The 25,122-nt window shown below is 42.3% G+C and overlaps 1 protein-coding gene across 1 annotated transcript in view; it reads left to right on the top strand.

The window, feature by feature from the left end:
- Positions 1-23,558, top strand: part of DKK3 (dickkopf Wnt signaling pathway inhibitor 3) — a 45,292-nt gene extending 21,734 nt beyond the window's left edge. Inside the window, exons 5-8 of the mRNA XM_075838152.1 lie at positions 11,096-11,188; positions 11,720-11,858; positions 12,803-12,956; positions 23,245-23,558. Coding sequence (XP_075694267.1) covers positions 11,096-11,188; positions 11,720-11,858; positions 12,803-12,956; positions 23,245-23,473 — 615 coding nt within the window. The 3' untranslated portion in view covers positions 23,474-23,558. The remainder of the gene's footprint in view (positions 1-11,095; positions 11,189-11,719; positions 11,859-12,802; positions 12,957-23,244) is intronic.
- Positions 23,559-25,122: the final 1,564 nt, after the last annotated feature.

Genomic DNA, 25,122 nt, shown 5'->3' on the forward strand with positions numbered 1-25,122 from the left:
ATTACCTTGGCCGACACAGTAGCTAGAGGAACGGATTTTATCTGGAGGTTTCCCGCCTTTCTGGCAAAGGACGAGGGCTTTACACAGAAGCTTAAGGGGTGGTGGATGGAATTTGATGGAGATAATGTATCGCATCGCTCGGAACCGTCATTGTATTGGCGTACAGCCAAGGCGGTAATAAGAGGGAAAATCATGCAATATATGTCTAATCTTAAACGTAAGACGACCGAAGGATACAAGGCAGCGAGCGACAGATTACGGCGTGCGTACACAGCATTTCTACACTCTCCATCACTGCCATTGGGGGAGGAATGGAGGGAAGCCAAGCGACAGTTTGATCAGTGGTTAGACAAAAGAGAGAGTATTTACCGGTCCCAATTTGATGCCGATTTAATGCGTTTCGGCAATAAAGCGGGCAAATTATTAGCGCGATTAGCAAAAGGGAGGTATGCACCATCGCACATATCAACACTTAACGAGTCAAATGGGACTTCTACTTCAGACCCCAAAAAAAATCAACACCATATTAAGTAAATACTACCAAGCCCTTTACTCAGAAACACCCATAGATCTCCAAAAAGGGAGGGAATTTTTGGAGAAGGTGAAGCTGCCAGGGCTCACCCAGGAGCAGAATGGTCATTTGAGCGCGGAGATTACACTAGAGGAAGTCTGGAGCGCCATTAAGACCTTATCTAACGGAAAGGCCCCGGGTCCGGATGGATTCACAGGGGAGTTTTTTAAATCTCTGAGAGAAGAAATCAGCCCTACCTTGGTGGCATACTATAATATTTTACTAGGCACGGGGGCTTTACCAGCAGAGGCCAAGGTAGCGCATATAAAGGTGCTACCCAAGAAGGGGAAGAATCCTTTTGACCCGGGGTCGTACCGTCCCATTTCGCTGATAGACCAAGATCAGGAATTACTCACAAAAATTTTGGCCAATCGGCTGGCTATGTATCTACCCATACTGGTGGGAAAGTCCCAAGTAGGCTTTGTAAAGAGCAGGGCAGCAGTGACAAATCTACGCAAGGTGTTGACGGTGCTAGAAACAGTCAGGCACGATCCCCAGCCAGGTACCAGGCCGGCACTTTTAGCGCTAGACGCAGAGAAAGCCTTTGATAACATACAATGGGAATGGCTGGGGATGGTGCTAGACAAAATGAACATTCAGGGAGACTTCCGGGTCTTCCTGAAGGGAGTCTACAATAGCCCGCAAGCACGTGTTCACTCCTCAGGGTTCCTATCAGATCCCTTCCAATTACATAAAGGAACACGACAGGGTTGTCCCCTATCACCCCTGTTATTCAATCTGGCATTGGAACCTATGGCTAGATACCTGGAGGAATCGGATATGTTCAGAGGCATTCAAGTAGGGTCTTGTGCAGTGAAATTAGCCCTGTTCGCTGATGATGTCATACTTTTTATGTCGAATCCTCAAGAGCATTTAGGGAAGGTTTTTCAATTTTTACAGGAATTTGGGCAATGCTCGGGATATAAAGTCAACATAGCTAAGAGCGAACTGCTGGAGTTGGGCAGGCCATTGCCAAAGACCTTTTGGCAATCCTTGGGTTGCGGGATATCACCGGTTGAGCACTGCATTACTTATCTGGGTATCAAAATAGGGAGGGTACCAGACACTCTGTATGGCTTAAATTATTCCCCGTTAATTAAAAAAATACAAGCGGAACTCACTAGATGGGGCCAATTGCCGTTGTCCCTCTTGGGAAGATGCCATCTGATTAAGATGGTTAGTTTCCCCAGATTGCTATACCCCTTTCAAACCCTTCCTCTCTTATTGAAGCATGTGGATGTCTCGAAACTGACGGCTTCATTCACTAAATTTATATGGGCAGGAAAAAGGCCTCGCATTGCACTCACCAAGTTCATGATGGGTAAACAAGAAGGGGGGGTGAACTTTCCGAATGTCAGGGGTTATAACGTGGTCTGTCTTATGCGTCATGTAGTAGATTGGCTTCACGAAACGAGCAATTATTCCAACTTAGATCTGGAAGGGGAGTATGCCTCACCCTGGAACCTGAAAGCTTTGTTACATTGTAGAGTTGCTTCTCTTCCGTGCCGTCTCATAACCTCCATTGTACTGAGAGATACAGTTCTAGCTTGGAAAGTGGTACGCAAACAGTTTGGGCTGCCTCACCTGGTCTCGAAATATATGCCGTTGAGCGGTCATCCAGAGTTCTTACCGGGAATGGACAAGGGGGAAGGAATTGCCTCATGGGGGAGGGTAGGCATGGGCAATGCAGGGGATCTTATGCACACAGAGGAAAAGAGGTGGTTAACTGGGGAGGAAATCACCACTAAACTCAGACACATAGCAGGGAGGGTCAATTTTTTGCAAGTACTTCAGGTACGAGCATTCTACACCTCCAGGCTCAGGGATTTGAGTAAGGAAGCGACCTCGCACACTCTGGATGAGGTCATGGGTCCAACAACTGGGCGGGCGACCATTTCGGGGCTGTATGGAGCATTGAGAGATGGTTTTGTTCGGCCGCAATCAAGGATTAGTTTTAAAAGCTGGGAACGGTGGACTCAGGATCCAGGTATAGGTGAGATCATACTGGGGGGTTGGGAGACGGTACGGAAGAGAGTGATAAATGAGAGCTGGAGGGAAACCTATTTTAAGTTGATGCATTCAGCTATATATGGCTTTAATATCTTGCCTTCACAATCTTTCCCTGATCGCATTACAAGTTGTCCCAAGTGCAATACACCGCTGACGAATTTGTGGCATGGGGTGTGGGGGTGCGTACACACGAAACGATTTTGGGGGATGGTACAGAAATATATTAAGGACCATTGGAAAACGAATCTCCCAATGACGCCGCAAGCGCTACTATTCCATCAGGCGCGGCCGCCAGAGGAAGAGGGTGCTCGAGGAGTGAGATCACCTCCAGCGCTGGTGCACACGATTCTACTGGTAGCTTTGAGATGCCTCCTGAGTCACTGGTTAGAGGCAGACACGCCGGGATTAGAAATGATTGTGTCGCGGCTGAAACAGTTATTGGTTCTTGAGAGGGCGGAGGTGGAAAGGCGGAAGGAAACGGGAACCAAGAAGCTGTTTGATAAGTGGCAAATATTCATAGAATCGCAATGTACAGCAGCCGAAATAGCGGAAATTGTTAGGCCCTTCCAGTACACAAAGTGGTACTGCACGCAGCTCTTGGCAGGCACTTTACGGGGGTTGCAACTCTGAATCAGCTGGGGGAAAAAGGATGAGTAGAAACTTATTGATGACCTAGGTCGTGTCGGGGTTGGGGGAAGTCATGCTTTCGGTCCATCTGAAGATCGACAATTATGCCATGTTCATATGTTTATATGTTTATGTGTTATGTTGAATTTAATTCAAAGTTAATTCCATGACAGTAGAGTGCTGCGCACTCATGATGTAACTCTTACGTGAAATGTTTGTAAGAAAATGTGAAAACTGATAATAAAAAAGATATTTTTAAAAAAAAGGTCCTGGTCACTAAACCTTCAAACCTTGTATAATGAAAAGTTCTACAACTTTCTAATAGACTTTGTATTTTAATTCCTCACCATTTTCAAGATCTCTGCTTGTGGTCATTGAATAGAATCATTTCAGTTTACACCCAGAGGCTGAAAACTCCTACAGACCTAATACTTGTCGTAGCTGAGGGTTTGCTACAATTGCATCCAGTCTTGAAAATCCTGTAGCAAAACATCAGGACAGGAGGGAGATTTGTACCAGTGATTTGGTTCGCCCACAGAGGATTCAGAGGATTGTCCAGAATGGATAGAATTGTTACAAAACCTCACCTGTAAGACGTACGAGATCAGGATCGGTTTTCAGCCTCTAGATGTAAACAAGAAATGTTACCATTCACTGACAGCAAGTAAACACCATGCAAATGTTGATGAATTGAAAAGCAAATTTTAAATAAATTATTGCTGCAGAACTTTTCATTAAATAATGATTTGAGAATTAGTTAAATAAATCCAGAAAGGCCCTATCATTGTAGTGTGGATGATGAGAGTGATACACAATAGATCGGTGGTCTCCAGGTGACCACTAATATAGATGATGACATTGACTGACAACTTCCGTACTACGGGACAACATATGTTGGTGCTATATAAGCAATAGAAATAAAGTGATATACGCGATCATAACATTGTATGGGGGGGTCACTGCTGTATATAACATTGTATGGGGGGGGGTCACTGCTGTATACAACATTGTATGGGGGTCACTGATGTATATAACATTGTATGGGGGGGGTCACTGTTGTATACAACATTGTATGGGGGGTCACTGTCGTATATAACACTGTATGGGGGGGGGGTCACTGCCGTATATAACACTGTATGGGGGGGGTCACTGCCGTATATAACACTGTATGGGGGGGTCACTGCCGTATATAACACTGTATGGGGGGGGTCACTGCCGTATATAACACTGTATGAGGGGTCACTGCCGTATATAAGACTGTATGGGGGGGTCACTGCCGTATATAACACTGTATGGGGGGGTCACTGCCGTATATAACTGTATGGGGGTGTCACTGCCGTATATAACACTGTATGGGGGTGTCACTGCCGTATATAACACTGTATGGGGGGGGTCACTGCTGTATATAACACTGTATGGGGGGGTCACTGCCGTATATAACACTGTATGGGGGTGTCACTGCCGTATATAACTGTATGGGGGTGTCACTGCCGTATATAACACTGTATGGGGGTGTCACTGCCGTATATAACACTGTATGGGGGGGTCACTGCCGTATATAACACTGTATGGGGGTGTCACTGCTGTATATAACACTGTATGGGGGGGTCACTGCCGTATATAACACTGTATGGGGGTGTCACTGCCGTATATAACATTGTATGGGGGGGGTCACTGCTGTATATAACACTGTATGGGGGGGTCACTGCCGTATATAACACTGTATGGGGGTGTCACTGCCGTATATAACTGTATGGGGGTGTCACTGCCGTATATAACACTGTATGGGGGTGTCACTGCCGTATATAACACTGTATGGGGGGGTCACTGCCGTATATAACGTTGTATGGGGGGGGGTCACTGTCGTATATAACGTATGGGGGGGTCACTGCCGTATATAACATTGTATGGGGGGGTCACTGTCGTATATAACATTGTATGGGGGGGTCACTGTCGTATATAACGTTGTATGGGGGGGGGGTCACTGCCGTATATAACATTGTATGGGGGGGTCACTGTCGTATATAACGTTGTATGGGGGGGTCACTGTCGTATATAACGTTGTATGGGGGGGGGTCACTGTCGTATATAACACTGTATGGGGGTGTCACTGCCGTATATAACTGTATGGGGGTGTCACTGCCGTATATAACACTGTATGGGGGTGTCACTGCCGTATATAACACTGTATGGGGGTGTCACTGCCGTATATAACGTTGTATGGGGGGGGTCACTGTCGTATATAACGTTGTATGGGGGGGTCACTGCTGTATATAACATTGTATGGGGGGTCACTGCCGTATATAACATTGTATGGGGGGTCACTGCCGTATATAACATTGTATGGGGGGGGGTCACTGCTGTATATAACACTGTATGGGGGGGGTCACTGCTGTATATAACATTGTATGGGGGGGTCACTGCTGTATATAACACTGTATGGGGGGGTCACTGCCGTATATAACACTGTATGGGGGGGTCACTGCTGTATATAACATTGTATGGGGGGGGGTCACTGCTGTATATAACACTGTATGGGGGGGGTCACTGCTGTATATAACACTGTATGGGGGGGTCACTGCTGTATATAACACTGTATGGGGGGGTCACTGCTGTATATAACATTGTATGGGGGGGTCACTGCCGTATATAACATTGTATAGGTGGTGACTTCAGCCGTTGGTTAGTGATGTTTGCCGGTTTCTCTCGGTGCTTGTGACTTGCAGACATCGGCGTTTGGCGGGTGATCCGTTCGGTTTATTTTTGCGCTGGGAGCCCTGAAGCCGCTGCCTGGTCGTGTTTGATCATCTCTTGTGACAAAGAATAACACTTGGGGGGTTTTGCCTTTAGTTATTTTTTCGGTTTGTTGCATTTCAGGATCTCTGATGAACTGATCAAATACATGATGACAAAGAAGATAAGCAGCAATATGTAACGCTTCGCTCCACAGGCCATCATTTTACAGTTGAAACCTTCATATAATGTTGAGGATCTCTGCAAATACTGCACGTTGCTAAATTTGGTCTACATCTAATGCTCCAGTTACCACCAGAGCTGCATTCACAATTCTTTTTTTTCATTCTCAGGCTGCAGTAACTTACAGGTTTCTGTTCGCCTCTTCTCATTCAGCATCTTTAATTTTGGAAACACGAGTGATCTGCTTAAGACATTGTAGCGATATCTGAGAATTATAATTAGGCTGAATCACACGACCGTTGTTTTAGTCAGTGTGCTATCCTGCAGATGGTGCCACGCACAGAGCCCCCTGCAGATGGTGCCACGCACAGAGCCCCCTGTAGATGGTGCCACACGCAGAGCCCCCTGTAGATGGTGCCACGCACAGAGCCCCCTGTAAATGGTGCCACGCACAGAGCCCCCTGTAGATGGTGCCACGCACAGAGCCCCCCCTGCAGATGGTGCTACGCACAGAGCCCTCTGCAGATGGTGCCACGCACAGAGCCCCCTGCAGATGATGCCACGCACAGAGCCCCCTGCAGATGGTGCCACGCACAGAGCTCCCCCTGTAGATGGTGCCACACACTGAACCCCCGTGTAATCGTCTTCCTGTCCTGCACTTTGTGGCTTGTGATTTGCCTCTGTTTGCAGTGGCCGCCTTCCATGTTTCCTATAAATGACTCCATGTCTGCTCTTCGGTAGTGGTGGGTGATGCTGCCAGGAGATGATGGTCTGGGCTCGGCCACCCTCTTCCAGAAATAGACTCAGAAGTGGAAGCCAAGATGGAGAGATCTACTTAATGAAGATGGATGCCGGCCGGTGGGGGAGGGTCACACAGAGGGGTCATAGGATGATTTTACCAACACCAGTGATTCATATTCAGCAAGAAGCAGAGGTGGAGCTGCTACAATCTACTATTCCCTGTTATCAGCCATTTCAGTCCGGGGCGAGGACATTACTTTCCCTAATAAGGGTCCTACAGAGAATGTCGTGATCTTCTTTATTATTGTGTTTATAATAAGTGCCCCCCCCGGTGTGTTTTATGTCACTGCCGCGGCATCCAATAAGATAACGACGTTTTAATTCCATTACAAGTTGCTGCCACATTGTGAACTTTGTGATTGGTTAACGACCTGAGAAGATACAAATGTATTTATTTTTTGTAATTCTTTGCTCCGCCTCCTTAACAAAGCCAATTAGAGCCCGAATAACGCGCCCGGCAGCTGCCCGCCTCTCGTTTTGGCAGGAGTCTTGTAGAAGTGGCGAGCCAAAGTGGGGGATGGGATATGTCTCTGCTAGAAAATACGAGAAAACAAGGATGAATAATTTCCATTTCATATCGCTGCATTATCCGGCAGATTTACCCCACACTGGAAAATTTCTGTTATTGACTCTTTTTTATGTGGAAATCGTTCTCACGAGAAATGTTTTTTAATCTCTAATAAAGATGTTATAGTTTTATATGTGGCATTAGTTATGTGTATGGTATGGCAGCAGTATTTATGTGTACTGTTGGTGGCATTGGCTATGTGTATGGTATGGCAGCAGTATTTATGTGTACTGTTGGTGGCATTAGTTATGTGTATGGTATGGCAGCAGTATATTATGTGTACTGTTGGTGGCATTAGTTATGTGTATGGCATGGCAGCATTATTTGTGTACTGTTGGTGGCATTAGTTATGTGTACAGTATGGCAGCAGTATTTATGTGTACTGTTGGTGGCATTGGCTATGTGTATGGTATGGCAGCAGTATTTATGTGTACTGTTGGTGGCATTAGTTATGTATATGGTATGGCAGCAGTATATTATGTGTACTGTTGGTGGCATTGGTTATGTGTACAGTATGGCAGCAGTATATTATGTGTACTGTTGGTGGCATTAGTTATGTGTATGGTATGGCAGCAGTATTTATGTGTACTGTTGGTGGCATTAGTTATGTGTATGGTATGGCAGCAGTATTTATGTGTACTGTTGGTGGCATTGGTTATGTGTATGGTATGGCAGCAGTATTTATGTGTACTGTTGGTGGCATTGGCTATGTGTATGGTATGGCAGCAGTATTTATGTGTACTGTTGGTGGCATTAGTTATGTATATGGTATGGCAGCAGTATATTATGTGTACTGTTGGTGGCATTGGTTATGTGTACAGTATGGCAGCAGTATATTATGTGTACTGTTGGTGGCATTAGTTATGTGTATGGTATGGCAGCAGTATTTATGTGTACTGTTGGTGGCATTAGTTATGTGTATGGTATGGCAGCAGTATTTATGTGTACTGTTGGTGGCATTGGTTATGTGTATGGTATGGCAGCAGTATATATGTGTACTGTTGGTGGCATTAGTTATGTGTATGGTATGGCAGCAGTATATATGTGTACTGTTGGTGGCATTAGTTATGTGTATGGTATGGCAGCAGTATTTATGTGTACTGTTGGTGGCATTAGTTATGTGTATGGTATGGCAGCAGTATTTATGTGTACTGTTGGTGGCATTGGTTATGTGTATGGTATGGCAGCAGTATTTATGTGTACTGTTGGTGGCATTAGTTATGTGTATGGCATGGCAGCATTATTTGTGTACTGTTGGTGGCATTAGTTATGTGTACAGTATGGCAGCAGTATTTATGTGTACTGTTGGTGGCATTGGTTATGTGTATGGCATGGCAGCAGTATATTATGTGTACTGTTGGTGGCATTAGTTATGTGTATGGTATGGCAGCAGTATTTATGTGTACTGTTGGTGGCATTGGCTATGTGTATGGTATGGCAGCAGTATTTATGTGTACTGTTGGTGGCATTAGTTATGTATATGGTATGGCAGCAGTATATTATGTGTACTGTTGGTGGCATTAGTTATGTGTATGGTATGGCAGCAGTATTTATGTGTACTGTTGGTGGCATTGGCTATGTGTATGGTATGGCAGCAGTATTTATGTGTACTGTTGGTGGCATTAGTTATGTATATGGTATGGCAGCAGTATATTATGTGTACTGTTGGTGGCATTGGTTATGTGTATGGCATGGCAGCAGTATATTATGTGTACTGTTGGTGGCATTAGTTATGTGTATGGTATGGCAGCAGTATTTATGTGTACTGTTGGTGGCATTGGCTATGTGTATGGTATGGCAGCAGTATTTATGTGTACTGTTGGTGGCATTAGTTATGTATATGGTATGGCAGCAGTATATTATGTGTACTGTTGGTGGCATTGGTTATGTGTACAGTATGGCAGCAGTATATTATGTGTACTGTTGGTGGCATTAGTTATGTGTATGGTATGGCAGCAGTATTTATGTGTACTGTTGGTGGCATTGGTTATGTGTATGGTATGGCAGCAGTATTTATGTGTACTGTTGGTGGCATTAGTTATGTGTATGGCATGGCAGCATTATTTGTGTACTGTTGGTGGCATTAGTTATGTGTACAGTATGGCAGCAGTATTTATGTGTACTGTTGGTGGCATTGGCTATGTGTATGGTATGGCAGCAGTATTTATGTGTACTGTTGGTGGCATTGGTTATGTGTACAGTATGGCAGCAGTATATTATGTGTACTGTTGGTGGCATTAGTTATGTGTACAGTATGGCAGCAGTATTTATGTGTACTGTTGGTGGCATTGGCTATGTGTATGGTATGGCAGCAGTATTTATGTGTACTGTTGGTGGCATTAGTTATGTGTATGGTATGGCAGCAGTATATTATGTGTACTGTTGGTGGCATTGGTTATGTGTATGGCATGGCAGCAGTATATTATGTGTACTGTTGGTGGCATTAGTTATGTGTATGGTATGGCAGCAGTATATTATGTGTACTGTTGGTGGCATTGGTTATGTGTACAGTATGGCAGCAGTATATTATGTGTACTGTTGGTGGCATTAGTTATGTGTATGGTATGGCAGCAGTATTTATGTGTACTGTTGGTGGCATTGGTTATGTGTATGGTATGGCAGCAGTATATTATGTGTACTGTTGGTGGCATTGGTTATGTGTATGGCATGGCAGCAGTATATTATGTGTACTGTTGGTGGCATTGGTTATGTGTATGGTATGGCAGCAGTATATTATGTGTACTGTTGGTGGCATTGGTTATGTGTATGGCATGGCAGCAGTATATTATGTGTACTGTTGGTGGCATTAGTTATGTGTATGGTATGGCAGCAGTATTTATGTGTACTGTTGGTGGCATTAGTTATGTGTATGGTATGGCAGCAGTATTTATGTGTACTGTTGGTGGCATTAGTTATGTGTATGGTATGGCAGCAGTATATTATGTGTACTGTTGGTGGCATTGGTTATGTGTATGGCATGGCAGCAGTATATTATGTGTACTGTTGGTGGCATTGGTTATGTGTATGGTATGGCAGCAGTATTTATGTGTACTGTTGGTGGCATTAGTTATGTGTATGGTATGGCAGCAGTATATTATGTGTACTGTTGGTGGCATTGGTTATGTGTATGGCATGGCAGCAGTATATTATGTGTACTGTTGGTGGCATTAGTTATGTGTATGGTATGGCAGCAGTATATTATGTGTACTGTTGGTGGCATTAGTTATGTGTATGGTATGGCAGCAGTATATTATGTGTACTGTTGGTGGCATTGGTTATGTGTACATTATGGCAGCAGTATATTATGTGTACTGTTGGTGGCATTGGTTATGTGTACATTATGGCAGCAGTATTTATGTGTACTGTTGGTGGCATTAGTTATGTGTACATTATGGCAGCATTATTTGTGCACCGTTGGTGGCATTCGTGTACAGCAATGTATATACACTATATGGTGACATCATTTATTCATTTTATGAGGGCGCTGACTTAAGTGACTGCAACTTTTTCTTTGTATTGTTGTTCTGCAGGGTAAGACTATATTGCTGATTTGATGATGGATGCTGCTGCTTCTCATGTTCCCCGTCTTTATGTCATTATAGGAGTGCATTGTGGACGAGGACTGCAGGCCTGGAAATTACTGCCATCTCTCCAGCTTTAACTACAAGTGCCTGCCATGTAAGGAGCAGGAGATGGTGAGGAAAGAGGATTTCTGGCAATTTATACTGGGAGTCTTGCACTGTTGCCTTAGTGACTAAGATGGGAACACCAGAACACTGACAGGAAGTCCTTTATGTACTGCCATACTCCAGTCACAGCCAGAGCTGCAGTCACATTTCTGCTGGCTCCTATGTGGAATTATTCAGCACCAAGGGCTTATGTGACATCCTATAATACACGACTATCAATGCTTCCTTATTAGATAAGTATATAGTACCTGGTATAAAGACATCTCCCACAATGCAACACAGCATAGTGTTTGTACAGAGCTCGCGGAACTAGCCAGGAGCAGCAATGAGGTTCTATAGCCAGAAAGTTAACAGAAAACCTATAGAATTTTGAATGCAGCTCTGGATATGAATGGAGTAGAAAAAAAAATATCAATGTTTTTTTTTTATAAGGTAAAAGAAAGATAAATATTTACAATAGAAATTTCTCGCCATGTTTGACAACTGATCCTCTTGGTTTTTTTTTTCTCATGAGTTTTGTTTTTTTTGGTTTTGCAGTGCACCAGGGACGGGGAGTGCTGTGAGGGACGGCTGTGCGTCTGGGCTCAGTGCAGAACGTCTTCCAAGGGCGAGATCGGGACAATTTGTGAGAGTCAGCAGGACTGCGGGTCCGGACTGTGCTGCGCAGTGCATACAAGTACCTATATACATTCATCTATAAGTCACCTATAATACTGTCCACATACTTATCTTAAACTCTAGTCACATCCAGAGCTGCATTCAGAATGCTATTGATTTCCTGTTAAAGGGGTTTTCTAGAACTTGAACACTGGTGGCCTATCCAGCAAGCACTGCAGCCACTTCATTCTGGGGCTCGGACCCCCACTGATCTAACACTCTCAGACTATACTAAGGATAACCTGCCTAGGGCCCTGTCCACACTGAGTTTTTTTACACGTTTTTTGACGCAGAAACTGCGTCGGAAAACGCATTAAATCACGGCCGTAAATGCCTCCCATTGATTTCAATGGGAGGCGGAGGCGTTTTTTTCCTGCGAGCGGAAAAACCGTCTCGCGGGGAAAAGAAGCGACATGCCCTATCTTCGGGCGTTTCTGTCTCTGACCTCCTATTGACATCAATGGGAGGCAGAGAAAGCGTTTTTCACTGTGTTTTTGCCCGTGGCGCGCAATGGCTGCGGGCGAAAAACGCGGCAAACGGTGTGCAAGCAGATCAAAATCTGCCTCAAAATTCCAGATGGAATTTTGAGGCAGAATTTTCTGCCTGCAAAAACCTCCATGTGAACAGGGCCTAAGGGATTCACATCTCTCTGCTGCCCCCTGGTGGTTCAGTGGGTGCATAGCGCAGACTCTGCAGCAAACCTTAAAATATAGTCTTGAAAAAGCTGTTTGGGTGCTGATGTATTTGATTAGCAGCCAATAGAACTCTGAATGCAGCTCTGGATGCGATTGGAGAACAAGTCACTACAGGATAAGATACAGACTCAATATTTATGATTTAAACTGTGAAATGAGAAACAAAAGTTACATGTTAAGGTTGGGGTGTAATGTGTTGTCCCGCGGCATCTCTGCGGTGAACAGTCTTTGTCCTCTATAAGACTCCTGCTCTCTGGTCTTCCTGCAGGTCTCCTGTTCCCGGTGTGCACCCCGATGCCTGGTAAGGGTGAACAGTGCCAAACCCTGAACCCATTATTAGAGCTTTTCACTTGGGAGTTGGAGCCTGAAGTCCCTGTGAACTTTTGCCCGTGTCCCAGCGGACTTGTCTGCCAGCCTCGGAGGTGAGTACCAGCTGCTCACAGGGTGATGCCACAGAGGCATGGGGCTCACAGTGTCTCATTCCTCATTCCCAGTCTGTTGATGGGTAAGAATGGATCAGACCTCTAAATGACAGAACATGGAGATTGGGCACATTAGTTACAGCCACCGCTGCAGCACATAAGAGTCTGATTTACTGCAAGCAATAAAATATTGATCTTTTTAATGATGGTTAATCAGTTACTACATTACAATACCGAGAATGTGTTATTAGCCAATACTCGGTATTGAGATGCAGAGAGCCTGATATAAACTGCACCAGTTTTGATTAATCTCCCCCTCTGTGTAAAGGAAAATGAGAGTAGTTGCTCATGCCAACCAATCAGGTTGCTGCATTTATTTTTCAAAGGGCCCCTGACAATAATGCGGTGTAATCTGATTGGTTGCTAAGGGTAACCACTACATTTTTACTTTGGGGAAAATGTATCAAAATAGATGCAAAGTACTCTAATTGACTAATATACAATGCAGAGGCATTCCAGGGGTTAATAAACAATCCCAGAGAAGCAAGGAGCGGTCTTTTGGGTGATACACAATATACAGAGCATTCTAGTGCCTCACATCTAATTTAAAGAATACCCCAGTGAGTAATATGGAGTATTTATGGATCACTCAGTTTTACCCGTTCTAATGTTTGATATACAAAGCAGAGCAGTCTAATGTTTGATATACAAAGCAGAGCAGTCTAATGTTTGATATACAAAGCAGAGAGCGGTCTAATGTTTGATATACAAAGCAGAGAGCAGTCTAATGTTTGATATACAAAGCAGAGCAGTCTAATGTTTGATATATAATGCAGAGCGCAGTCTAATGTTTGATATACAGTGCAGAGAGCAGTCTAATGTTTGATATACAATGCAGAGAGCAGTCTAATGTTTGATATACAATGCAGAGCAGTCTAATGTTTGATATACAATGCAGAGAGCAGTCTAATGTTTGATATACAGTGCAGAGCAGTCTAATGTTTGATATACAATGCAGAGCGCAGTCTAATGTTTGATATACAGTGCAGAGCAGTCTAATGTTTGATATATAATGCAGAGCGCAGTCTAATGTTTGATATACAGTGCAGAGAGCAGTCTAATGTTTGATATACAGTGCAGAGAGCGGTCTAATGTTTGATATACAGTGCAGAGCAGTCTAATGTTTTATATACAGTGCAGAGCAGTCTAATGTTTGATATACAAAGCAGAGCAGTCTAATGTTTGATATACAGTGCAGAGAGCAGTCTAATGTTTGATATACAGTGCAGAGCAGTCTAATGTTTGATATACAAAGCAGAGCAGTCTAATGTTTGATATACAATGCAGAGCAGTCTAATGTTTGATATACAAAGCAGAGCAGTCTAATGTTTGATATACAGTGCAGAGAGCGGTCTAATGTTTGATATACAGTGCAGAGCAGTCTAATGTTTGATATACAAAGCAGAGCAGTCTAATGTTTGATATACAATGCAGAGCAGTCTAATGTTTGATATACAGTGCAGAGCAGTCTAATGTTTGATATACAGTGCAGAGAGCAGTCTAATGTTTGATATACAAAGCAGAGCAGTCTAATGTTTGATATACAAAGCAGAGCAGTCTAATGTTTGATATACAGTGCAGAGCAGTCTAATGTTTGATATACAAAGCAGAGCAGTCTAATGTTTGATATACAATGCAGAGAGCGGTCTAATGTTTGATATACAGTGCAGAGAGCGGTCTAATGTTTGATATACAGTGCAGAGCAGTCTAATGTTTTATATACAGTGCAGAGCGCAGTCTAATGTTTGATATACAAAGCAGAGCAGTCTAATGTTTGATATACAATGCAGAGCAGTCTAATGTTTGATATACAGTGCAGAGCAGTCTAATGTTTGATATACAAAGCAGAGCAGTCTAATGTTTGATATACAAAGCAGAGCAGTCTAATGTTTGATATACAATGCAGAGCAGTCTAATGTTTGATATACAGTGCAGAGAGCAGTCTAATGTTTGATATATAATGCAGAGCGCAGTCTAATGTTTGATATACAAAGCAGAGCAGTCTAATGTTTGATATACAGTGCAGAGCAGTCTAATGTTTGATATATAATGCAGAGCGCAGTCTAATGTTTGATATACAGTGCAGAGAGCAGTCTAATGTTTGATATACAGTGCAGAGCAGTCTAATGTTTGATATACAGTGCAGAGAGCAGTCTAATGTTTGATATACAGTGCAGAGCGCAGTCTAATGTTTGATATACAATGCAGAGAGCAGTCTAATGTTTGATATACAGTGCAGAGCAGTCTAATGTTTGATATACAGTGCAGAGCGCAGTCTAATGTTTGATATACAGTGCAGAGAGCGGTCTAATGTTTGATATACAGTGCAGAGCAGTCTAATGTTTGATATACAATGCAGAGCGCAGTCTAATGTTTGATATACAGTGCAGAGAGCGGTCTAATGTTTGATATACAGTGCAGAGAGCAGTCTAATGTTTGATATACAGTGCAGAGCAGTCTAATGTTTGATATATAATGCAGAGCGCAGTCTAATGTTTGATATACAGTGCAGAGAGCGGTCTAATGTTTGATATACAGTGCAGAGAGCGGTCTAATGTTTGATATACAGTGCAGAGCAGTCTAATGTTTGATATACAGTGCAGAGAGCAGTCTAATGTTTGATATATAATGCAGAGCGCAGTCTAATGTTTGATATACAAAGCAGAGCAGTCTAATGTTTGATATACAATGCAGAGCGCAGTCTAATGTTTGATATATAATGCAGAGCGCAGTCTAATGTTTGATATATAATTCAGAGTAGTCTAATGTTTTATATACAGTGCAGAGAGCGGTCTAATGTTTGATATATAATGCAGAGCGCAGTCTAATGTTTGATATACAATGCAGAGAGCAGTCTAATGTTTGATATACAGTGCAGAGAGCGGTCTAATGTTTGATATACAGTGCAGAGAGCAGTCTAATGTTTGATATACAGTGCAGAGCAGTCTAATGTTTGATATATAATGCAGAGCGCAGTCTAATGTTTGATATACAAAGCAGAGCAGTCTAATGTTTGATATACAGTGCAGAGCAGTCTAATGTTTGATATACAGTGCAGAGCAGTCTAATGTTTGATATACAGTGCAGAGAGCGGTCTAATGTTTGATATACAGTGCAGAGCAGTCTAATGTTTGATATACAGTGCAGAGCAGTCTAATGTTTGATATATAATGCAGAGCGCAGTCTAATGTTTGATATACAGTGCAGAGAGCGGTCTAATGTTTGATATACAGTGCAGAGCAGTCTAATGTTTGATATATAATGCAGAGCGCAGTCTAATGTTTGATATACAGTGCAGAGCAGTCTAATGTTTGATATACAGTGCAGAGCAGTCTAATGTTTGATATACAGTGCAGAGCAGTCTAATGTTTGATATATAATGCAGAGCGCAGTCTAATGTTTGATATACAGTGCAGAGAGCAGTCTAATGTTTGATATACAGTGCAGAGAGCAGTCTAATGTTTGATATACAGTGCAGAGCAGTCTAATGTTTGATATACAGTGCAGAGCGCAGTCTAATGTTTGATATACAGTGCAGAGAGCAGTCTAATGTTTGATATACAGTGCAGAGCAGTCTAATGTTTGATATATAATGCAGAGAGCAGTCTAATGTTTGATATACAGTGCAGAGAGCGGTCTAATGTTTGATATACAGTGCAGAGCAGTCTAATGTTTGATATACAGTGCAGAGCAGTCTAATGTTTGATATACAGTGCAGAGCAGTCTAATGTTTGATATACAGTGCAGAGAGCAGTCTAATGTTTGATATACAGTGCAGAGAGCAGTCTAATGTTTGATATACGGTGCAGAGAGCGGTCTAATGTTTGATATACAGTGCAGAGCAGTCTAATGTTTGATATACAGTGCAGAGAGCGGTCTAATGTTTGATATACAGTGCAGAGAGCGGTCTAATGTTTGATATACAGTGCAGAGAGCAGTCTAATGTTTGATATACAGTGCAGAGCAGTCTAATGTTTGATATACGGTGCAGAGAGCGGTCTAATGTTTGATATACAGTGCAGAGAGCAGTCTAATGTTTGATATACAGTGCAGAGCAGTCTAATGTTTGATATACAGTGCAGAGCGGTCTAATGTTTGATATACAGTGCAGAGAGCGGTCTAATGTTTGATATACAGTGCAGAGCGCAGTCTAATGTTTGATATACAGTGCAGAGAGCGGTCTAATGTTTGATATACAGTGCAGAGCGCAGTCTAATGTTTGATATACAGTGCAGAGCAGTCTAATGTTTGATATACAGTGCAGAGCGGTCTAATGTTTGATATACAGTGCAGAGCGCAGTCTAATGTTTGATATACAGTGCAGAGCAGTCTAATGTTTGATATACGGTGCAGAGAGCGGTCTAATGTTTGATATACAGTGCAGAGCAGTCTAATGTTTGATATACAGTGCAGAGAGCAGTCTAATGTTTGATATACAGTGCAGAGCGGTCTAATGTTTGATATACAGTGCAGAGAGCAGTCTAATGTTTGATATACAGTGCAGAGCAGTCTAATGTTTGATATACAGTGCAGAGAGCGGTCTAATGTTTGATATACAGTGCAGAGCGCAGTCTAATGTTTTATATACAGTGCAGAGCAGTCTAATGTTTGATATACGGTGCAGAGAGCGGTCTAATGTTTGATATACAGTGCAGAGCAGTCTAATGTTTGATATACAGTGCAGAGCAGTCTAATGTTTGATATACGGTGCAGAGAGCGGTCTAATGTTTGATATACAGTGCAGAGAGCAGTCTAATGTTTGATATACAGTGCAGAGAGCAGTCTAATGTTTGATATACAATGCAGAGAGCAGTCTAATGTTTGATATACAGTGCAGAGCAGTCTAATGTTTGATATACAATGCAGAGCGCAGTCTAATGTTTGATATACAGTGCAGAGCAGTCTAATGTTTGATATATAATGCAGAGCGCAGTCTAATGTTTGATATACAGTGCAGAGAGCAGTCTAATGTTTGATATACAGTGCAGAGAGCAGTCTAATGTTTGATATACAGTGCAGAGCAGTCTAATGTTTGATATATAATGCAGAGCGCAGTCTAATGTTTGATATACAGTGCAGAGAGCGGTCTAATGTTTGATATACAGTGCAGAGAGCGGTCTAATGTTTGATATACAGTGCAGAGCAGTCTAATGTTTTATATACAGTGCAGAGCAGTCTAATGTTTGATATACAAAGCAGAGCAGTCTAATGTTTGATATACAGTGCAGAGAGCAGTCTAATGTTTGATATACAGTGCAGAGCAGTCTAATGTTTGATATACAAAGCAGAGCAGTCTAATGTTTGATATACAATGCAGAGCAGTCTAATGTTTGATATACAAAGCAGAGCAGTCTAATGTTTGATATACAGTGCAGAGAGCGGTCTAATGTTTGATATACAGTGCAGAGCAGTCTAATGTTTGATATACAAAGCAGAGCAGTCTAATGTTTGATATACAATGCAGAGCAGTCTAATGTTTGATATACAATGCAGAGCAGTCTAATGTTTGATATACAGTGCAGAGCAGTCTAATGTTTGATATACAGTGCAGAGAGCAGTCTAATGTTTGATATACAAAGCAGAGCAGTCTAATGTTTGATATACAAAGCAGAGCAGTCTAATGTTTGATATACAGTGCAGAGCAGTCTAATGTTTGATATACAAAGCAGAGCAGTCTAATGTTTGATATACAATGCAGAGAGCGGTCTAATGTTTGATATACAGTGCAGAGAGCGGTCTAATGTTTGATATACAGTGCAGAGCAGTCTAATGTTTTATATACAGTGCAGAGCAGTCTAATGTTTGATATACAAAGCAGAGCAGTCTAATGTTTGATATACAATGCAGAGCGCAGTCTAATGTTTTATATACAGTGCAGAGAGCAGTCTAATGTTTGATATACAGTGCAGAGCAGTCTAATGTTTGATATACAAAGCAGAGCAGTCTAATGTTTGATATACAAAGCAGAGCAGTCTAATGTTTGATATACAATGCAGAGCAGTCTAATGTTTGATATACAGTGCAGAGAGCAGTCTAATGTTTGATATATAATGCAGAGCGCAGTCTAATGTTTGATATACAAAGCAGAGCAGTCTAATGTTTGATATACAGTGCAGAGCAGTCTAATGTTTGATATATAATGCAGAGCGCAGTCTAATGTTTGATATACAGTGCAGAGAGCAGTCTAATGTTTGATATACAGTGCAGAGAGCGGTCTAATGTTTGATATACAGTGCAGAGAGCGGTCTAATGTTTGATATACAGTGCAGAGAGCAGTCTAATGTTTGATATATAATGCAGAGAGTAGTCTAATGTTTTATATACAATGCAGAGCGCAGTCTAATGTTTGATATATAATGCAGAGCGCAGTCTAATGTTTGATATATAATTCAGAGTAGTCTAATGTTTTATATACAGTGCAGAGAGCAGTCTAATGTTTGATATATAATGCAGAGCGCAGTCTAATGTTTGATATACAGTGCAGAGAGCGGTCTAATGTTTGATATATAATGCAGAGCGCAGTCTAATGTTTGATATACAGTGCAGAGAGCGGTCTAATGTTTGATATACAATGCAGAGCGCAGTCTAATGTTTGATATACAGTGCAGAGCAGTCTAATGTTTGATATACAGTGCAGAGAGCGGTCTAATGTTTGATATACAGTGCAGAGCAGTCTAATGTTTGATATACAGTGCAGAGCGGTCTAATGTTTGATATACAGTGCAGAGCAGTCTAATGTTTGATATATAATGCAGAGCGCAGTCTAATGTTTGATATATAATGCAGAGCGCAGTCTAATGTTTGATATACAGTGCAGAGAGCGGTCTAATGTTTGATATACAGTGCAGAGCAGTCTAATGTTTGATATACAATGCAGAGCGCAGTCTAATGTTTGATATACAGTGCAGAGCAGTCTAATGTTTGATATACAGTGCAGAGCAGTCTAATGTTTGATATACAGTGCAGAGCGCAGTCTAATGTTTGATATACAGTGCAGAGAGCAGTCTAATGTTTGATATACAGTGCAGAGAGCAGTCTAATGTTTGATATACAGTGCAGAGCAGTCTAATGTTTGATATACAGTGCAGAGCGGTCTAATGTTTGATATACAGTGCAGAGAGCGGTCTAATGTTTGATATACAGTGCAGAGCGCAGTCTAATGTTTGATATACAGTGCAGAGCAGTCTAATGTTTGATATACGGTGCAGAGAGCGGTCTAATGTTTGATATACAGTGCAGAGAGCGGTCTAATGTTTGATATACAGTGCAGAGAGCGGTCTAATGTTTGATATACAGTGCAGAGAGCAGTCTAATGTTTGATATACAGTGCAGAGAGCAGTCTAATGTTTGATATACAGTGCAGAGCGCAGTCTAATGTTTGATATACAGTGCAGAGCAGTCTAATGTTTGATATACAGTGCAGAGAGCGGTCTAATGTTTGATATACAGTGCAGAGCGCAGTCTAATGTTTGATATACGGTGCAGAGAGCGGTCTAATGTTTGATATACAGTGCAGAGCGGTCTAATGTTTGATATACAGTGCAGAGCAGTCTAATGTTTGATATACAGTGCAGAGCAGTCTAATGTTTGATATACAGTGCAGAGCAGTCTAATGTTTGATATACAGTGCAGAGCAGTCTAATGTTTGATATACAGTGCAGAGAGCGGTCTAATGTTTGATATACAGTGCAGAGCGCAGTCTAATGTTTGATATACAGTGCAGAGCAGTCTAATGTTTGATATACGGTGCAGAGAGCGGTCTAATGTTTGATATACAGTGCAGAGCAGTCTAATGTTTGATATACAGTGCAGAGCGGTCTAATGTTTGATATACAGTGCAGAGAGCGGTCTAATGTTTGATATACAGTGCAGAGCGCAGTCTAATGTTTGATATACAGTGCAGAGCAGTCTAATGTTTGATATACGGTGCAGAGAGCGGTCTAATGTTTGATATACAGTGCAGAGAGCGGTCTAATGTTTGATATACAGTGCAGAGAGCGGTCTAATGTTTGATATACAGTGCAGAGAGCAGTCTAATGTTTGATATACAGTGCAGAGCGCAGTCTAATGTTTGATATACAGTGCAGAGCAGTCTAATGTTTGATATACAGTGCAGAGAGCGGTCTAATGTTTGATATACAGTGCAGAGCGCAGTCTAATGTTTGATATACGGTGCAGAGAGCGGTCTAATGTTTGATATACAGTGCAGAGCGGTCTAATGTTTGATATACAGTGCAGAGCAGTCTAATGTTTGATATACAGTGCAGAGCAGTCTAATGTTTGATATACAGTGCAGAGCGCAGTCTAATGTTTGATATACAGTGCAGAGCAGTCTAATGTTTGATATACAGTGCAGAGCGGTCTAATGTTTGATATACAGTGCAGAGCAGTCTAATGTTTGATATACAGTGCAGAGCAGTCTAATGTTTGATATACAGTGCAGAGCAGTCTAATGTTTGATATACAGTGCAGAGCGCAGTCTAATGTTTGATATACAGTGCAGAGAGCAGTCTAATGTTTGATATACAGTGCAGAGAGCAGTCTAATGTTTGATATACAGTGCAGAGCAGTCTAATGTTTGATATACAGTGCAGAGCGGTCTAATGTTTGATATACAGTGCAGAGAGCGGTCTAATGTTTGATATACAGTGCAGAGCGCAGTCTAATGTTTGATATACAGTGCAGAGCAGTCTAATGTTTGATATACGGTGCAGAGAGCGGTCTAATGTTTGATATACAGTGCAGAGAGCGGTCTAATGTTTGATATACAGTGCAGAGAGCGGTCTAATGTTTGATATACAGTGCAGAGAGCAGTCTAATGTTTGATATACAGTGCAGAGAGCAGTCTAATGTTTGATATACAGTGCAGAGCGCAGTCTAATGTTTGATATACAGTGCAGAGCAGTCTAATGTTTGATATACAGTGCAGAGAGCGGTCTAATGTTTGATATACAGTGCAGAGCGCAGTCTAATGTTTGATATACGGTGCAGAGAGCGGTCTAATGTTTGATATACAGTGCAGAGCGGTCTAATGTTTGATATACAGTGCAGAGCAGTCTAATGTTTGATATACAGTGCAGAGCAGTCTAATGTTTGATATACAGTGCAGAGCAGTCTAATGTTTGATATACAGTGCAGAGCAGTCTAATGTTTGATATACAGTGCAGAGAGCGGTCTAATGTTTGATATACAGTGCAGAGCGCAGTCTAATGTTTGATATACAGTGCAGAGCAGTCTAATGTTTGATATACGGTGCAGAGAGCGGTCTAATGTTTGATATACAGTGCAGAGCAGTCTAATGTTTGATATACAGTGCAGAGCGGTCTAATGTTTGATATACAGTGCAGAGAGCGGTCTAATGTTTGATATACAGTGCAGAGCGCAGTCTAATGTTTGATATACAGTGCAGAGCAGTCTAATGTTTGATATACGGTGCAGAGAGCGGTCTAATGTTTGATATACAGTGCAGAGAGCGGTCTAATGTTTGATATACAGTGCAGAGAGCGGTCTAATGTTTGATATACAGTGCAGAGAGCAGTCTAATGTTTGATATACAGTGCAGAGCGCAGTCTAATGTTTGATATACAGTGCAGAGCAGTCTAATGTTTGATATACAGTGCAGAGAGCGGTCTAATGTTTGATATACAGTGCAGAGCGCAGTCTAATGTTTGATATACGGTGCAGAGAGCGGTCTAATGTTTGATATACAGTGCAGAGCGGTCTAATGTTTGATATACAGTGCAGAGCAGTCTAATGTTTGATATACAGTGCAGAGCAGTCTAATGTTTGATATACAGTGCAGAGCGCAGTCTAATGTTTGATATACAGTGCAGAGCAGTCTAATGTTTGATATACAGTGCAGAGCGGTCTAATGTTTGATATACAGTGCAGAGCAGTCTAATGTTTGATATACAGTGCAGAGCAGTCTAATGTTTGATATACAGTGCAGAGCAGTCTAATGTTTGATATACAGTGCAGAGCAGTCTAATGTTTGATATACAGTCCATAGAGCATTCTCGGGACTAATATTCCATACAGAGAACATTCACCTGATCTTTATAATGCATTTAGAACGTGTCTTGCATTAGAAAGCTCCAAATACCACAATGAGTGACCGGTGACCACAATGCAGGGACCTTCGGGTGGCGTCACCCGCCGCGCGCTCTCAATGCTGCGCCGTCCCACTCTGTTCCTGGATGAGATTTCTTCTTCTTTCCCGTCTTCTTAGTCTCAGCTTGATGTCCGTCTGTGAAGAACCATCTCTACTAAACACCAAGAGGGACCAGCCGGGGGCCACAGACGAGGACCTCTCATTTATCGCCCCAGCCCCCCAGGATGATCTGGTCTATGATGGGGGCCTCATTGTGCCCACAGGTTTTGGACTTGAACTCAGCGCCTCTGAAGACGTCATTGACAAAGAGTCAGAACTTGTTCCTCGGCCACAATTCATAGATTAGATTTGAAGATCTCAAAAACAAATCTGATCCCCGATGTAAACCGTAGACGTCACCCAAACTTTTTAAAAAAAAATTATTAATATTATTATTGTTTGTGACGAAGGGCCTGCAAAATATCCCCCATCCGCCTGTGCAAGACGTCCTGTAATGGGATTTACTGCTGCAACCACCTGACTAGTGATGGGGGGGAATAGGGCAATGGGGGCCGGCGGAGGAGGGGAGTGGTCCGGGGATGAGCGGCAGAAACCCCCATAACTTGTCCTTATGAAGAGCCCGGACTGAGGCACTGACATCTGTCACACTGATTGATTGTAGCGCGGCCTACACCAAAATGACTTTACATGTATTTTGTGACTTGTCACCACAGACTAGGTCTGGGCTTCCATTCATTTTCTGACCAATGACTGATCTCCTCAAAATGAAAGGGAATGTCCCGGTAATAAAGCTTAATCATTGTACCATGAAAAGTTCTGCAACTTTATAATATACTTATATCTCTGCTTGCTGTCAGTGGGAACATTTTTGTTTACACCTAAGAGGCTGAAATCCATCCTGACCGAATACTTACAGCTGACAGTTTGTTTCAGTCTCATCTAGTCAATCCTCTGAGTCTACACTCCAGACTGATACAGTGTAGCAAAGTAGCAGGAGGGAGAGAGATCTGTGCTGCTGATGGGTTTAGCTCTCTAGTCGGATTGTCTAGACTGGATACAATTGTAACAAACCCTCAGCTGTGAGAAGTATTAGGCCTTCAAAGTCTCTGAATGTAAACAATGTTTCTATTCACCGGCAGCAAGCAGAGATCTTGAAGATGGTTAAGAATTGTGCAAGTTTATTAGAACGTTTGAGCTTTCCATTGTATAGTGATTAAAGAGAAGGTCACCTTGAAAAAAACAAACTGCAGTAATCTGTAAATATCTTACAAGATACGGATTCGGAATATGTAATTTTTTTCTTTCTACCTTCATTCCCTGCTGTAAACCCGCAAAGTCTGTGTGCCGCATGTCGATGTAGCGGGAGGACTCCGGGGACTCGTGTGGGTTTATATCGGAGAAATGGCAGTGAATAGAAAGATATAAATTACAGATTCGGGATCAGCGTCTTTTAAGCAATTTACTGATTATTGCCGTTTAGAGGGATTTTCGGAGGCGACTGCTTTATTTCCAAAACTAGAAAACCCTTTAAAGGAACATTTCCATAACAACCTATTTCCATACACCCTATTAGGGGGTTCCTGGTAATAGAGGGGGGGGGGGGGGTCTGCTGTTCAGGATCCTCATCTCTTGTTCAGAGAGCGGTCACATAGAGCGTCTCTCTCTAGAGGACCCATCCTGTCCTGTATTATACAGACAACACATTGATATGAATGGACACTGTGTAATACTTCATTTCTCCTGTGGTGGCGCTGCAGAGAAAGTGAACACTTATTGCCAGATTACAGCTGATCACTAGGGGGTCCCAGCAGGGAACACTTTGTAATCATCCTATTTTCATGGGACCTTCCTCACAAGCTGGAAATGTCCAAAGCCGAGACCCCCCTCCCCTATAAAAAAGGCTACGTAAATCTTTGAACACTTTTTTTTTAATGTATTGTGTGTGGTCTTTTAAGCAATTTAATTGTTTACTCTTAAATGTTTTGACTTTTTGAG

The sequence above is a fragment of the Rhinoderma darwinii genome, chromosome 9 (assembly GCF_050947455.1).
Source record: "Rhinoderma darwinii isolate aRhiDar2 chromosome 9, aRhiDar2.hap1, whole genome shotgun sequence".
In the NCBI taxonomy this organism is placed as follows: Eukaryota; Metazoa; Chordata; class Amphibia; order Anura; family Rhinodermatidae; genus Rhinoderma; species Rhinoderma darwinii.